We start from the raw sequence: 16,575 nt of genomic DNA, 5'->3' as shown, positions 1-16,575 counted from the left end.
GCATCATAAACGACAAATCAGCGGACCAGCTCTGAAGATAATATATAATCAAGGACAGGAGCAAAGTCAAAGAAAGGCAGATCTCCAACGTCAATAGTAAAAGACTAATCAGCGGACGAACTATTGACTCTGAGATACAGAGCAACGACCCTATCAATGATGATTCTGTGCATGCTTATGCTTTGCATAGCTTGGCAGGCGGACAAGCAAACCATGAACATGGCTCTTGTGAATTTCCTCGACATGCTCATCCTGGAGACCTTTGTCACCTGGCTTGCGGCGCAACATGCTAGGGGAAGCGGCTATGTCCATCAAGGCCCAGCTTCTTATGCTCGAACGCACAAGCTATTGCTACAGCGGACCGTAATGAATGCTATGGTCTGCCGCAACTGTCTCCGGATTCCATGTACTCCACGAGATTGAATCAGCCGAGAAAGAGGCCGCTTGAGCCATTCCTTGTGGTCCCCAACACCATGACTCTGCTGCACGTTCCGTTTCGGACTCTATTGCAGGAATCAGCCAGTCAAGAGCTCATATATCAACCAAGGTTCCATACAAGGATGCAATTGCTGAATAGCGGTCGTTATTATACAGGCAAAGTGTGCTCCACACACCTCTAGTGTCCCGGTCTCTCAATACAGTCATGGCATTCCTACAGATTTTCACTATCTTGAACGCAACACTGTGAAGCCCACAAGTGGGCTGGCTGGAACGGTACCACACACCGAACATCGAGTTGGAGAGTCTCCCCTTCAGTTTCGCTCGACGAGTCTCTTCTGGCAGACATTGATGCCTGTCTCGCCCTCCACAGCCAAGTGGAGCTGGCTGCAGCGCACAATTCTGCCGGAGATGACTCGGACGACATCTTGACCTACGAATGTGGATGATGATGGACATTCATTGCAGAATGTCAAGGCACTACGACCCCCGACCTGCGTAGCAGATATCGACGAATCTCGAGCGTCTAACACAGAGCAAATGCACAGACTACGAAGAAGACTCCGACTCAGGCATCGACTTATTGTCTTCTGGTGTACAGCACCCAACCGCCGGCAGTGATAGGGCCTCGATCAGCCATCCATAGCAGGTTTCATTCACTAATGTTAAGATCATAGGTACAGTCTGTGAACAAATACAGACGTCTTCTCATGGGCGGTTGGTTGAACAGGTTAACCCCAAAATAGCATATTCCATCAGTGTCCTCGGCGAAGGGAATGACGGCACATTAGGAGCCTCATGCAGTTGAATGTAGATGGGCCAATCCGGCTCGGCTTAATCACAAAGACCATGGACATGGCACCGATCCGACCACCCCAAGCCCTTGGAGATATGCTGATGGATCGGGCAGACCAGACGATGTTGATAACTGGAAAGCATTTAATGTACGGAGTAGTAATCGTTGAGAACAACTGATGTTATGTGCATAAAATAAACCTAACAAGTGATCTTCAGTTGACTAAAATCTTGGCTGCTTTTTCTTAGGTCGGCACTAACCTGAAAAAGGGGGCAGCTACGGGTGAGAATGGACCAGATTATTGTCGATTGCAGAAAGTCATCGGCTTGAGGTTTTTCATTCTGTTTTCTATACTTGAACGCTACAAATACTGGCTGGAATCCTCCATTGGCCATCTAAAATGCCCGTGTTACTCTGATCTGGTCAGTAGTTGCCATCGGTGTTGTCCGTTTTCACCCGACCTCAACGACTCCATGTCCGCAACGCTTCTTGAAAACGTTCGGTCAAAACTTCTCTTCAAAACGGCTGACTGACGAACTGCAAACATGGCAACATTCCGGTTCGGTCGATTGAGGTCACTCCTCCTTGCCACGGGCGCTATTTTTCTCATCTCGACCTTTTATCTGTACTGGACCCCGGCACCAGCATCCGTGGTCCCCAGCACCGCGTTCGAAGTTCCTCTGACCGAACGTCAGATTGCCTTTTGGAAAGCCTTCAAGCCCCTCCTAGAAAAGAATGCGCCAAACTGTCCATCACCAGTTGCCCGAGCCGATGCTCCTGCAGTCCATTTCAATGCCACCACAACTGATCCGCGACTAGATTTAACCCTCCTGAAAGACGACGATCGAAAGGCGATGGAAGAAGCGCATGCGAATTATGTTCGCGATATCCGGGTATCGAAGAAATTGCGCTCACCGCACACTGCTGGAACGCGTGGCTTGGTTTCGACTGCGGGGAATTCATACCTTCCGGTGGTTCTGTCGTCGTTACGTATGCTGCGCCGTACAGGCTCTACGTTACCGGTAGAATTATACATGAAGGATGCAACCGAATATGAGAAGAAGATCTGTGAGGGCGTGCTTCCCGATCTAGGTGCAAAGTGTGTGGTCCTTTCGGAAATCGTCGGGAAAACCCCTATCGCCCATTACCAACTCAAGGTCTTTGCGATTCTATTTTCGTCGTTCGAGGAGATCATCTGGATGGATGCGGACTGCTTCCCGTTGCACAAACCTGAAGAGCTGCTTGACTCGGAACCCTTCAAAACCAACGGCTTGGTCACTTGGCCCGACTTCTGGGTGTCGACTGCATCTCCGGCGTACTTTGAACTCTCTCGGCAACCGATCCCACTGATGTCTGCTCGACAGTCGTCTGAGACGGGCGTTTTTCTGGTGTCTAAGGAGGCTCATTTGACAACGCTCTTATTGGTTGCCTACTACAATTATTACGGGCCGTCGCATTACTTCCGGCTGCTGTCGCAAGGAGCTCCAGGGGAAGGGGACAAGGAGACATTCCTGCAGGCGGCAACGGCACTGGGGGAGCCATTCTATGCTGTCAGCGAGAGAGTGCAGGCTCTCGGTCATTGGAAGCCAGACGGCCAAGGACTCTCTGGCTCGGCCATGGCGCAGGCCGACCCGGTGGAAGACTATGCCTTGACCAGTCAGGACAAACGGCGCATCATAGATCCCTCCGTGGCGAAAGCGCCGCGCGTGTTCTTCATGCATGCGCATTACCCCAAGTTCAACCCGGCAGAGAACGTCTTCGGGACGAAGTGGGAGACGGCCCCGACGCTCAAAGCCGATGGCTCCGACGGGCGCGCCTGGACCGCACCGGAAGATGTCGTTAGTCGTTTCGGCTACGACGTCGAGAGGAATTACTGGGAGGAGATTAAATGGGTCAGTTGTGATCCCAAGACGGAGTTCCAGACATGGGAAAACAAGGCGGAGGTTTGCCAGAAGGTCGAGAGCTACTGGCAGAACGTGTTCGCCGAACCACATGAGGACGATCCAAAGTTTACCGATGATTGAACAACCCCAATAATCTGGAAGGAATTCTCAAGGAATTCCACGGCCAGTGCTCGCCATTTGCTTTGAACATACTAGGCTTCTTGCCCACCTGCATCCTACGGAGTCATTTGACGGGCTTCGCCATTGGACATTTCTGCATAACATGCTTCTCATGAGTTGATGATCATTTATACTGCCACGTGTATCGTATATATCCCTTCTAATCTTGCATGTACATTATTTGTGACTACACTTTTCATCTAGCATGTACACAGATTGCACAGACCACGGCCTATGAACAGCCGATTTAATTCGTCTCTGAGATGAAAGCTAACATTACACTCGCTCCTCTTGAAAAAATATTCATAGTTCTTGAGAGGGATATATCCAGGTATCCCTTGCATTATGGTCAAACAACATGACCCTTTATTTATTTCTTGATACCCTTCTCCCTCAACCGCTGCTCATCGTCCTGCTGCAGCTCCTTGTCGATCTTGGCTCCCTTCGAGGGCTCAAAGCCGTGCATAGTCGCCTACACTTATCAGCATCCAGATACTACCGTCGCCGACAGAGAAAGAAACATACCGGAGCAGTGGGATCCCTCTTGCTCAGCTCTGCCTCAGGGTCGTACGGCGCGTTACGGTTGGGGTGCTGTTCCGCTGAAGCCAGCTTATTGGCAATCGAGCGTTCATCCTCTACTCTCATTAGCTACGTTGAACCCAGACCAAGCTGGTTGTCTGACGGGGTTTGGGAAAGACACATACTCGAATCCAAGTCCCTGTGGCTTCCCCTCTGGCCCTCATGGTACCGTTGCCGCTCGTTAATGACAGACTGGGGCTCGTTGCGCTGGTCGCCAGCCTCGTAGACGGAGGGCTGGCCGACGCTAGACTGGCCGCCGCCGGCGTATGAGCTACCGGATTTTTGGGTTCCTGTGGGCATTTTGGCGATAGTCTTTTGAGAGTTGAAGAAAGGGTAAGAGGTCGCGTGAGGTCAATTAGAGTATTGTATTTGAGTTGAATAAAGTATGTGTGTTGGTCGTGGTGAGAGATTCATAGACCTTTATACCATATGTTGGACGTTGTGATGTCATATGGTCGAGTCGCTGAGATCATATTTTGTGGGGCTGGCTGATGATGTATCCTGAGAACAGGAGAATAGGCGCGTTTGACTGGGTTGATTTGATCATAGCTCTCTACTGTGGAGAAAAGAGGAAATTCAATTCGATTTGAAACATTGTCCTAGGGAAGATCCTGGTGGGTGGTGTTGGTCGATGGTGTCATGGCGTACTCTATAGCTCTGTCCGGACTGGCCGTTCCTGGTTACCATGCGAGCAGTCTATGCTCTTGCACCACAAGGATATTCTATTAAGCCTTTGCAGACAGACATGATTTCGAATTCAATTGAGTCCAAAGCCTCATCGTAAATTGGAGCGCATTTGGATGCATCATCTGAAGAATAGAGTTGAGGTGTGGGGTAGGAAGTGGCATCAGCGATGTATGATCACCACAGCTCACCACAGCTCACTCACAGACTTAATCATCGTTTTCTGTACTTGCCTCGACATTCAACCCACTAATTGAATCACCGTCACCACAATGACATCTATCGACCCTCGCTACGAACAACTGTTCCTGGAAATAGAATCGCGCTTCAGATCCACTAACCTCCCCGCAGACAAATGGTACATCCTCGCAATCGCAACCATCGTCGGCAGCTCCGACCCGGAGCGCGCGGACCAGCTCTACCTCCATCTCATCAATCAGCCAGGCCATAAGTCCTCCAGCGCCCGGCAAGCCCTCGTCAAGCGTCTACGAGAAGCCCTCTTCAAATCCATCATCATCGTCGGCGTCTGCAAGCCCATCGAAGCCATCCTAGCCATCGGCAAGGTCGAGCGCGACGAAGATAAAGAGTACACCTGCACGCGGGAGAACTGGCAATGCGACGCAGCCAACCACGAGCGCGGGATGGACTGGTTCGGCAAGCTGTACGCGCGCAACGCGTCCAACACGCTGGACCTGTTCAATGCGCACAAAGACTTCGCCTGGTTATCGAGGGAGATCACCTACGGGCTGTTTCTGTCTGATCGGCAGGTTCTGGATGATGTGGATACGCAGATGGTTGTGTTGCCGGCGATCATGAGCCAGAATCTCAAGACCGAGACGCATTGGCATATTCGGGGTACGAGGCGCTTGGGGCTCTCCAGGGAGGAGGTGCAGGTTGTTTGGGATTGTGTACAGCTGGTGGCGCGTTTCTATGGCGTAACTTTGGACAAGGTCCCTACTGTTGAGGAAGTGGAAGCTGACGTATGAGTCTGTTTACTTTCATGATAGCATTGATGCAGTGGTTAGTGCAGAGAAAGCTCGCCTTGCCCTCCCATCGTGACGAGCCACAATGTGAGCTCCAGTATTGAATCTTAGATTTGGGAAGAAAATGTTATGCGCATCCTCCAGTAGGGCATGATTATTCTTAAACAAATTCACCGAACTCGTTTTCTGAATGCTTCTTGTCACGATGATGATGATATCCCCAGATAAAGTGGAGATGTCACGTGTTTGCGATAAGCTGCTGATAAAGCCAAGGTCCGAAAAAATTAGCGAGGGGCCCTATCGGATCACCCTTTATTGACCGCCGACGAAGAAAGTCTGGAGAACCTCGACTGCCAAGACAGACGCATCTCGATTGATCCCACAGATCAACTGGCATCAAGAGACATTTACAATGGGGAAACGAAAAGAGCTCAAAGATAATGATGTTGAGATGAGCGGTACCGGGCGCCCGGTGGAGGACGACGAGTCGGACGAGGTATGGACGCCATCCTACTCCTATCACATTTTCATGCTAACAACATTATGTTGACCAGGAAATGGATATGGTGAATGTGGATTTTGAATGGTTCGATCCGCAGCCCGCGGTGGATTTCCACGGACTCAAGAATCTCCTCCGACAACTATTCGATGCCGATTCTCAGATCTTCGACCTGTCCGCATTGACGGATCTGATACTAGCACAGCCCTTGCTCGGATCGACAGTGAAGGTGGACGGAAACGAATCCGACCCATATGCATTCCTGACCGTACTGAACCTGCAAGAACACAAGGTACTTCCACTTGTTCTTTGAGGAATGAGAGGAGCTAGGCTTACCTGTGCAGGATAAACCCGTGATCAAGGATTTGACGTCCTACCTACAACGCAAGGCCTCGTCCAATCCTTCCCTCGCACCGCTGTCGGAGCTCCTCTCCCAATCACCTATCCCTCCAATTGGATTGATTCTCACCGAGCGCTTGATCAACATGCCTGCCGAAGTTGTTCCCCCAATGTATAGCATGCTTCTGGAGGAGATCGCGTGGGCCATTGAAGACAAGGAGCCGTACAATTTCTCCCACTATCTGATTGTGTCCAAGACATACGAGGAGGTTGAATCCAAGCTGGACATGGAAGAGTCGCGGCCGCAGAAGAAGAAGAAGAAGTCTGGCAGCAATGTTGAGCGATTCTTCTTTCACCCCGAGGATGAGGTGCTTGAGCGACATGCGATCTGCTCTGGCTCGATAGAGTATACACATAAGCACGACGAGGGCCTTTCAGACTCAAAACGGGCCTTCCAGGATCTCGGCATCAAGACATCGGGAAGTCTGATATTGATCGACGGCCCGAAACTGGAAGCAGCAGTCAAAGATGTGACGGACTACTTAAAACCTCCTGTATAGGCATATCAGAGCTACAGCCAATGATTTCATGACGAAAGAACAAAAGTATGAGTATTAGCCGACGCATGCATGTCTATATCCATCATTCAACCCAGAGATTACAGCTCCTCCTCTTTTCGTGAGGGCATAAGATACATCATTCCCATCAATACATCATATATACTGTCGAGGCCACTTAACTCTTCACTCCCATTGAGTGCCTTTCAGCCGTTGCATGAGGTACTCAACTTCCACCACCTTGGTCAGAGGAATGACGTATTCCTTTTTCCACAATCAGCAATGTTCGTTTTTTCAATGCAGTCAATCCTGTCACTCACCTTGTACATGGCAACCACCGCATCCACATTGATCTTCGGGCCCGTCTCCGACGGAAACGCAGGATCGGTCCCGTAGGTCTTGGCCTTAAGGCCCAATCTCTCCAGCACCTTCTGTTCTACCTTCGCATCGGTAATGGCCGCATCGATTCCGGCCCGATCGTTGGCCTTGATCAGCTTGACAAATAACTCCGGATCCTTCTGAAACTTGGCCTCCGCGACAAATTTGCCAAAGTGAATGCGACGCGAAAGCGCTTGCAGCACGCTGACGTCGCATGTCGCCGCAGACCCGTAGTTCTCTTTTGCTTCTCCTCGATCCTCGCGTCCGAAGTGGGCGCACACCGCGGGAAGGATGTTCTCAATATATCGCTTCTTGATGATCTCGTTGACATTCACGTCGTTGTCGTGGAGGATCTTGGGGTACTCGAGGGGTTGCAGGATGGGCTTCTCGAGCGCTTCGGGAAAGAAAGGGTATTCGTCGGGGGACTCGTAGCGACGAACGCGGGATTGCAGGCGCTCCTGCTCCCGGAGCAGGTAGTCCATTAAACTGACCTCATCGCCTGGAATCTTGACCCCGCCGGGGATGTAGATGGTCTTGTTGAGGGGGAATTGGACGCGCTCGATCAGGTGGAAGGTGATTGTATCCTCTAGACGACTGGAGATAGAGGAGAAGTTATATATCCCTGATCAGCGAGCTCATTCATTCGAATGGACAGTGAACATGAAGAGATACCTCCGGTCGGAGATGGCTGAAGTATGTGCGGGGCAGAAGCAAGGAAATATTCGGACTTACATCAACTGGAATCTGATGTTGGCCAGATCCAACGCCTTGGAAGCATCTGAAAGATCAATTGCAGCGTCCATGCTTCTGTTGAGCTCAGGTTGTCAGAAATTTGCTAAGCTCCTCCAGCTTCTAGGATATTTGGTTATTCTGAGTTAAGAGGGGAAGAAATTGGCGCCGATGGTCGGGCAGCTTCATCCAGTTATGTAGGACTACTTCAGCGCCGGACTAGGAAAGCACAGCGTCGGTGACCGTGGAGTTCATGTTCGCTCCAGATTCTGTAAGACATCATGAGTAGTCAAAGGTTTGATCGACCTCATTCTTCTTGTTACTTCTGCCTTTCAGCTGATAGATAGCAGAAGTCAGAGAAGTCTGCTACCTATAGCTACCTAGACACCTAGGTACCATGGTCTCCGTATTTCACTGCAGTCATGTGGTATTTTTGGAACATTAGCCTCCTCCGTCACAGCTTAAGAGCTAGGAAACATCCTTTCTTCTACCTTCAGATACTAGAATTTCGATGATCGGCTGTAGCATTGCCATAAAGACCCTATCCCAGAATATATTATTGATCATCCCTTCGATCATCGACATAGGTAAGGGACTCGCAGAGTATTGAGGCAGCTGTCCCTCGCTAGCTGGCGGTAACAATAATACGGCAGCTCGGAGACACGGTAATTCATCGCGTGCAACTCCAGACCAACTCTTGATCTTCCCCAGTGAGCCGACCGAGTGCCGAGAAGTCGCCCTTGAAGCGATTCGACTCTTCTATTTTGTCCGGATAAGCCTTATGGGTTTTTGAGTCTTTCAGTCTCAAAAGACCCTCCGGTTAGCCTCATGGCGACACAGCGCCGCGATGAGTCGCCTTCTGGTTTATCAGATATTGTCGAGCCGGATGGTCTTTTAGGGATCGGCTTAACGGTGCGCTTCTTTTCTTTTTCCTTGCTCCCTTCGGTGTCTGAGTTCGTCTGTGACTTTTGTGGAACGGGCATGGTCGATAATGTATGCTGATATTGCATCAATATGTACAGACCCGGCATATCGAAGCCTTCGGGAGAAAAGTCACATCGACTGCAGGGCATTTGATGGGACCGATCACCGATTCAAGCAATGGCGGGCATTACCACACTGCCATGTCCGACATACATCGCGAGTTACGGCGGCCAACGACACAGCGCAAAGTTTTCTCCCTGACACAAACCACTCCGACCGACCTTGTTCGCTCCAAGCTCTCAACATCTGAAATTCAATCGCGCGCCGTCTCTGCTCTTCCCGACGAGCTCCTTGTAAACATTCCTGAAGACTCTACCTCCTACTCTCTGTTCGAGGGCTTCAAAGCCACCCAAGACGACCATGAATTCAGGAAAGCCCACCGACGGCGCAGCTCCAAAGGGAAGAAGCTGCTGAAGGATGGCGAGGCGACTGCGGCTCTTCCGTCCGCGCCGACGGACTTGAAGAAGGAACGGGACCTGTTGAGCCGGCGGCTGGACCTTATGGGCGTGCGCAAGAATATGTGTAGCTCGGAAATTCACGAGATTGACAACAAGATCGCTAACCTGCACAACATGAGGAAAATCGTGCTGGAGCGGTTGGCGGGGTTAGAGATGGAAGAGGCGGATCTTGAACATGAATGTGGGTTATGGCGAATTTGACGGCTTCATGGAACCCCTTCTGACATCTGACAGTGACCGAAATCGACAACAAGCTTGAGGATATCCAAGAGGAAGCCCCGAAGACTCCAGTAACAGCTGCAACCCCGATATCCTCGGCAGTGAACGATGACTCGGCCATTTCGGAAGACGCGGCTATGGATGCGTCTTTCATGTCAGAATCGATTTATCAGAAATTGCCTTCACATTCACCGAGGAGTTTGAAACAGCGCTCTATAAGTACTGTTTACCGAAGCTCGTTACTCTACCATCCGTCACTAACAACGGTTAGGGAAACGCTCGATGCCTGTCCTACACGAACACTTCGCGCCCGGATCACAGATCAAGGAAATGCAAGCCCATACTGACATGGTGACAGCTATTGACTTTGATTACCCCTTTGGTACGATGGTGAGCGCTGCGCTGGATGACACCGTCCGAGTCTGGGACCTTAATATCGGCCGCTGTACGGGGTTCTTGGAGGGCCACAATGCCTCCGTTCGGTGTTTGCAGGTCGAAGACAACATTGTTGCCACAGGATCTATGGACGCTTCGGTCAAACTCTGGGACTTAAGTCGTGCTCGGACTGTGACCCGTGACAACCGTCTCAACAAACATGAAGATGGTGAAGGGGAGGACGACAATGCGTCAGATACTTTCTCATTGTTTTCTGCAACAACTCTGGAGGACTGCTACGTGTTTTCGCTCGACGCCCACGTTGATGAAGTGACAGCGCTCCATTTCCGAGGGAACACGCTGATTTCCGGCTCTGCGGATAAGACTTTACGGCAGTGGGATCTTGTCAAAGGACGTTGCGTTCAGACATTAGACGTCTTATGGGCCGCAGCTCAGGCGTCAACCCTCGGGGCTGACACACAATGGCGCCCTTCGGGACGCCTCCCAGATGCATCTGCGGATTTCGTCGGCGCACTCCAGTGTTTTGATGCTGCGCTCGCTTGCGGTACTGCCGACGGTATGGTCCGCCTATGGGATCTTCGCAGCGGTCAGGTTCATCGTAGCCTCGTGGGCCATACTGGGCCCATCACGTGCTTGCAATTTGACGAAGTGCACTTGGTGACGGGAAGTCAGGACCGCAGCATCAGAGTAAGTCTTCTTTCGGAATATCTCTTCTCCTGAATTCTGACACGGTTGCAGATATGGGATCTACGCATGGGCTCCATCTTCGATGCATACGCCTACGACAAACCAATCACCAGCATGATGTTCGATACAAAGCGCATAGTCGCTGCGGCCGGCGAGAACGTTGTCAAAGTATATGATAAGGCCGATGGACATCACTGGGACTGTGGAGCCGGGGCTGGTGCAGACGAGACCGGCCCAACGCCTGCGACAGTCGAGCGAGTACGGCTCAAGGACGGATACCTGCTCGAAGGCCGCAAGGACGGTACCGTGGCGGCCTGGACTTGTTGAACGATTCTACCGGCCACGTCTTAAATCTACATGATTGTTAACGGCTTGCACTGTCATCCTGCATTCTACGCTGCTTTGTCATGTTGACCCGTCGCACATCATGATTTGCGCCGTATACTATAACACCATTCTTCACAATTGTATATTAGCATGTATCTTGGACCAATATAAAGGCGAAATGGCGGCTATATGATGAGGCCAACTGTGTGTTGATCTGGACAGAAGTAACACAGCAGGCTTCCTCAAAATAGAACAAAGGAGAAATATTTTAAGTTGAAGTGTTCACTCAATATTTCCACGGTGGTTCTCTTTCAACTTGGTAATCATCGTATTCTCTTTGTGCTCTTGCTTGACTTCGCTCTCCTGCTGCTGTTGCCAAGCTTTTCCCGATTTGGCTCCATAATGGAACGGGTCCTCGACCAAATACTTGACATCTCCCTTTCCACACTACCAACAGCCATCGAAGGAGGAATATAACCTTTAACGCGCGATATTGGAAGATCTATCGGCAAAGCTATCGAGAATATCCTCCATTTCCGTCCTGAGGCTCTAAGCTCTGTGGGTCTCCATTCCAGCCACCGCGAAAAAACGCCCGCGTTTCGACAGCTTCGGCGCGCCGAACTCCTTCATTTACGCGGAGGCTATTCTTGACTACGCCGAACGTCATTCGCAGGGCTCGACTGAGTCGCTTTATTCTTTGGGGCGCTTTGTCTTGATGTTGTCTTTGTCTTTGTCTTTTTCTCCCCAAAGATAAAAGTCAAAAGTATCCCGTGTTGAATGCGGCGATATCATTGTTGTGCCTGTCTTTTAGTCCGCCATCTTGGCCTCACTTTGGTCTCAGCAACACTTCACCGCTGCAACAACCTGCAGATCACGCAGAGCCATTAACTGATTCTATGGAATGTGAATGCTGTTATTACAGCTTTAGAATCTATCATCGACTCTTGTTGGTTGAAGCGCCTTTGGTTTGAAGTGCCTTGGACAGGACGAGAACGAGCTCTGCCTGAGGTCGCCGCTTGAGAAGTGTCGGCTTCGACTCATGCAGACCCGCTCCAGATAGCGAGCGCTATTACGGAAACTGTAAGTCTTGAGACTAAGCTCTTCGTCAAATCCCTGTTATCTACGTCTACTGTATTGAAATCGCGCATCTGTGCCTACCTTTGACGGATCCACCCTAAGACCTCGTTGTCTGCTGTTCCAACTGACCTCGCATAGACAACGATATACGGCTGTACAGAGCCACTTGCAACACATGCCGCCTAAGCGCGCGGGCACCCGGCGAGCCGGAGCTACTGCTCGCTCCGAGGCCTCGATCATTTTTGGCCATTCGAGTCCAAGTGTCAGTAACCAGCCGCTGCCAGATGTGCCTACTCAGCCGAGCTGGGCCTATGGCTCACCGGCAGCACCTGTCCTTCCTCGACGACTAGTCGCGAAGAAGATGGGTTTGGCCGAAGTGGCCGAATCAATTGATCAGACCATCAGAGACGCTCAGAGGCGAGATAGACAGAATGACCCAGATGAATCCAATGATACAGATGATCGACCTCATATGAACACCCGCTCACGGAGACGGTCAACGGCTGCTAATGCATCGCCCGTTCGCCGGCGAACCAAGCGAGAACCGACTCCAGATCAGGTCCAATTGCTTGATGCGTTACGCGACGTGACTGTCTCCCCGAATCAGCGCAACGGAGAAAACGAAGCGCAAGCAGAGAGGTCTACTGCAACGCCGACTCCTCCTATCCCACACACACTTTCCACCATGTCCAGTCCGGCCTCTCAAACCCTAGCGAACCCCAATTATCCTTCTCTGCCAATAGAACAACTGTATCCTTCCCCACTGCAGCGCATTGGCTCACCCACTCGCAACGACGTGTCTCTGGAAATGTCGCAAAATGCAGGCTTCGATGACAATGAATCAGTCATTTCGTGGATGGTAGAACGCGATATCCACGATGATGACCTGCAACGGACACGTTCCACTCGCTATCGCAAGGAACCAGTCGGCAAGAATATTACTGCACCGCCCCGTCGCTTTTCCGGGCTCGCTTTCGCAAATGAGACCATTGTAGAGGAAGTCGAACCTGATTCGCGTCTTTCCGTCTCGAAAACGCCTCGAGAACCGACAGTGGAATCTGAGGCACAATCGGACCATCAAACCGAGCCGGATCAGCCTCTGGAGCCTCAAAAGGAGCCTGTACCACAAGTGGAAGTGTCTTCGGCACCTGCGCGGACTATCATTCCAAATTTTTTTACGAAAGAACAGTCATTCAACAATTCTACCGCGCTGTCGTCAGACCAATCCTTCACAGACCACGCTCGATTAACACCAGCCACTTCTTTTATCCCTAGAGTATCAGTTTCTCTTCCATGGACACAAATTCTTCGAATAGCTGGTGCTATACTTCTGACCGCCTTATCTCTTCTCACCATTTACTCGTTCAGCGATAGACTTGCCAGCATACCACACGACATCGCCTCGCGCTTTCCCTTTCGCAATCCCGCGCCCTCAATTCCTTTGAACACTTCTGACTTAGAGGCGCTGAATAGTCTCAATAACCAAGTGATGAGATTAGGAGCGCAAGTTTCTTCTATCTCCAAGGAATTGAAAGTCGTCAAATCTGAGGTCAAACACGTCGCTGGCCCAACCGCTATCATCGAGCGCGTCAAAGTGCCTAAGAAGCCCAATTTTCTCAGTATAGGCACGGGCGTATTGGTAGATCCGCGCATGACAAGCCCAACCTACGGAGAGAAGAAATCCAGGCTGCCTAAGTGGCTGCAGGACCGGGTATCTGACTTGGGTACAGATCCGCGTCCAAAGCCGAATCCACCTCTTACGGCCTTGGTGCCCTGGGACAGTGTGGGAGATTGCTGGTGTAGCGCTCCACGAAACGGTGTGTCGCAGCTGGCTCTTCACTTGAGCCGGCCCATTGTACCGGAGGAGGTGGTTGTCGAGCATATTCCAAAACATGCTACCCTTAACCCAGGAGCTGCACCCAAGGAGATGGAGCTCTGGGTTCAATACACGATCAACAAAAGTACGTTTAGTGATCTTCCGACGGAAGCARGATCTGCCGGTTGGTATAAAGCCTACCTAAACTGGCTCCTCTCTTTTGAGTCTAAGGTACTCGAGACGGAGTACCAGTCTCCGATGCTATCAGAGCGCTTCTCACTGCACGACTATATAATGGGCTATCTTCGTCCCGCCTACCACAATGAACCGGAGAGTGCTTATTGGAACGCTACGACTTTGGGTCCGACATTTTACCGTGTAGGGAAGTGGAAGTATGATCTCCACGGGCAACACCACGTCCAGGAGTTCAGTTTGGATGCGATCATCGACCAGCCCGACATCCGTGTAGACCGAGTCGCTTTTCGCGTCAATTCAAATTGGGGGGCAAACTTTACCTGCTTCTATCGGTTGAAGTTATACGGTCACCTCTGATTTCCCACGGGGCTGCTGCATATTACGGAGATCGGACGACTACTACTGGGTAGCGAGATTCGATTGTGGAATCACTTTTGCTCTTTTGATTGGTCATTCTTCCAATCTTTCTCATTAAGCGTCCACCTACAAGAGTCGCCACAGCGACTGATAGCGGCTTCCGTCGAGCATGATTAGGGTCATCTGAATGACACCTACGTCCGAATTTCACGATTTTCTTGTTTTCTTTAACCTTTCCGCACATCTGCCCTCGCGGGTGTATTTCCATGGAAGCATAATCGGCGTTTACCTGACTTACAAGGGCTTTGGGCTTTGGGAGGCGCTTTGAAGGCTGTGATTCCCCCTTGACTGCAATAGGAATGCTTTAAATGCTTTCTTTAGCTTCTTTGTACCATATAGATGTTTCTTTATTGAATGCAGATTCAAAGCTGCTTGACTACTGGCAACGTGAGATGTACGAGCTTCTCAGTATGACCTTCTTCGCGAGAGCAGTTAACCCTAGATGCCTCACTAGGTAAAGATAAACCCAGATAGTATGAATTCTAAGTCTTGCGCTGTCTGGTCCGATGAGGATGCAGAACTTGCAGTTGGAGCCCGCCTGCGAGAGGCTTCTGAATAGGTCATCTGTTTCGCGCGTGCGTCTGGAGGTAAGGCCCCCCCGTCTAGCCAGTGGTTTTGGTCTCTGTTGCTTGTACCACGCAAGCCTGGCAGGGACGTCCTGAAGGAAAAGGCGCTGAGCATCGGCGTCACGGGTAATGCGGAAGTGCCAGTCAGGGTGGATCTCATCTCATCCATGAGAATCTTCACGCTGACCTTACGCTGACATCCGGACCAGCGACAGACACCTCACCCCTATAGATCACTGGCTTCTCCGCATCGATAGCATGCCACTCATCTGAGTACTTCTGAATCTCTGCATATGGAGTAATTTTATTTGTGGATGCGCTTCCCCTTGGAAAAGAGCGCTTCAAGCCGCGAGGAGTAGGAGGAGCCTGTTCAGCTACAACATATCCGGACTGAAGCCTGCATAGTTTTTCCTCATGTCTGAGATGAGCATCCTTCTGTGTAGAGAACCTGCTGTAATAGCAATAAGTTCTCTCCTCACCAGGCTCATTTTTTTCAAAGCGGAATCAGGGAGCCGGTTCGAAATTTAGTCGCCCATGAGCTGCTGAGCTGCTGAGCTGCTTTTTGCATCTGACAGGTCGCTTGAATGTACCAGCTGGAATAAGATGCGCATCATCTTCATTTGCCATTATCCGAGTAAACAGGTAACGACCTCTGGTAACAATCTTATGTGAGTCCGGGGGCTGAGTAGCGTTGCACGGCTGGACAATGCAGAGCTCACGGTCAGTGCTGAAGGCAACTGCACTCGGCGCTTCAGAGTGCCACCCGACATACCATCATACATACGTCCTGCCTAACAAGGTCAATATACCTGTTAAACTCCGTGTCTTTGTTAACTATCTCATTAGCATCTGTCCACTTCTTGCCGAGGCCATATTTTTGCAATAGATCATCCGATTCAAGACGAACAGACTCCTCCATGTGTCTGACAACAATTCGTAAGGCCAGAAATTGTATCTGAGTGATCTCGCTGCCTGATTTCATATATTCCCCCTTCAATTGATTGATTGCTGGCACCTTCGCTTCTTTAGTAATCTCATTTAGCTCTTCGGGCGTGGAAGGAATGAAAAAGCCCTTATTCATTATTAGTGTGAGGGCAAAAAAGGTGGTTGGAGTGGAGCAGCCTGCTCAGTCGCCCGCCGGACACTCCCCTGGCACTCAAGGCCGCAATTTGACGGCGAAAAGGACGATTCGAGCTGTGATTCAGGTATTCCTGGACAGCTGCACTTTGAGAAAAGGACGATCCGAGTAGAGAACCTTTACAAGGACCATCTGTAGTTCATGAGCTTGGTTCCTGCATATAGCACCACGCATGTCGCGCGGATCCTCGACAGGAATTGGCAGTGGCTCAATCCGCCATTTAGCTGACGCCAGGCAGATTTAGACTTCC

General features: G+C 50.7%; 7 protein-coding genes across 7 annotated transcripts; 5 read left to right on the top strand and 2 right to left on the bottom strand.

The window, feature by feature from the left end:
• Positions 1-1,779: 1,779 nt before the first annotated feature.
• Positions 1,780-3,258, top strand: Aspvir_003791 (alpha-mannosyltransferase; the record flags this gene model as incomplete). Its single annotated transcript, XM_043267040.1, has 1 exon — positions 1,780-3,258. One exon carries the CDS (start codon positions 1,780-1,782, stop codon positions 3,256-3,258), a length of 1,479 nt encoding a protein of 492 aa, XP_043122975.1.
• A 409-nt stretch (positions 3,259-3,667) lies between these two features.
• Positions 3,668-4,176, bottom strand: Aspvir_003790 (uncharacterized protein; the record flags this gene model as incomplete). The annotated part of the gene is made up of 3 exons (XM_043267039.1): positions 3,668-3,769; positions 3,823-3,932; positions 4,002-4,176. The coding sequence occupies 3 exons, from the start codon at positions 4,174-4,176 to the stop codon at positions 3,668-3,670; spliced, it is 387 nt and encodes a 128-aa protein (XP_043122974.1).
• Positions 4,177-4,832: 656 nt separating this feature from the next.
• On the top strand, positions 4,833-5,546 carry Aspvir_003789 (uncharacterized protein; the record flags this gene model as incomplete). The annotated part of the gene is made up of 1 exon (XM_043267038.1): positions 4,833-5,546. The coding sequence occupies one exon, from the start codon at positions 4,833-4,835 to the stop codon at positions 5,544-5,546; it is 714 nt and encodes a 237-aa protein (XP_043122973.1).
• Positions 5,547-5,955: 409 nt separating this feature from the next.
• Positions 5,956-6,941, top strand: Aspvir_003788 (protein-transporting protein BCP1; the record flags this gene model as incomplete). The annotated part of the gene is made up of 3 exons (XM_043267037.1): positions 5,956-6,039; positions 6,098-6,334; positions 6,387-6,941. The coding sequence occupies 3 exons, from the start codon at positions 5,956-5,958 to the stop codon at positions 6,939-6,941; spliced, it is 876 nt and encodes a 291-aa protein (XP_043122972.1).
• Positions 6,942-7,124: 183 nt separating this feature from the next.
• Aspvir_003787 (chorismate mutase ARO7) lies at positions 7,125-8,119 on the bottom strand (the record flags this gene model as incomplete). The annotated part of the gene is made up of 3 exons (XM_043267036.1): positions 7,125-7,202; positions 7,259-7,910; positions 8,049-8,119. 3 exons carry the CDS (start codon positions 8,117-8,119, stop codon positions 7,125-7,127), a joined length of 801 nt encoding a protein of 266 aa, XP_043122971.1.
• Positions 8,120-8,873: 754 nt separating this feature from the next.
• On the top strand, positions 8,874-11,116 carry mdv1 (WD repeat-containing protein; the record flags this gene model as incomplete). Its single annotated transcript, XM_043267035.1, has 5 exons — positions 8,874-8,957; positions 9,068-9,668; positions 9,722-9,925; positions 9,978-10,789; positions 10,841-11,116. 5 exons carry the CDS (start codon positions 8,874-8,876, stop codon positions 11,114-11,116), a joined length of 1,977 nt encoding a protein of 658 aa, XP_043122970.1.
• Positions 11,117-12,368: 1,252 nt separating this feature from the next.
• Positions 12,369-14,561, top strand: Aspvir_003785 (uncharacterized protein; the record flags this gene model as incomplete). Its single annotated transcript, XM_043267034.1, has 1 exon — positions 12,369-14,561. The coding sequence occupies one exon, from the start codon at positions 12,369-12,371 to the stop codon at positions 14,559-14,561; it is 2,193 nt and encodes a 730-aa protein (XP_043122969.1).
• Between the last annotated feature and the right edge of the window lie 2,014 nt (positions 14,562-16,575).

This window comes from Aspergillus viridinutans (assembly GCF_018404265.1).
Source record: "Aspergillus viridinutans IFM 47045 DNA, scaffold_2, whole genome shotgun sequence".
Lineage (NCBI taxonomy): Eukaryota > Fungi > Ascomycota > Eurotiomycetes > Eurotiales > Aspergillaceae > Aspergillus > Aspergillus viridinutans.
The sequence above is the reverse complement of the archived record's forward strand: the minus strand, read 5'-3'. Positions and strand labels throughout refer to the sequence as shown.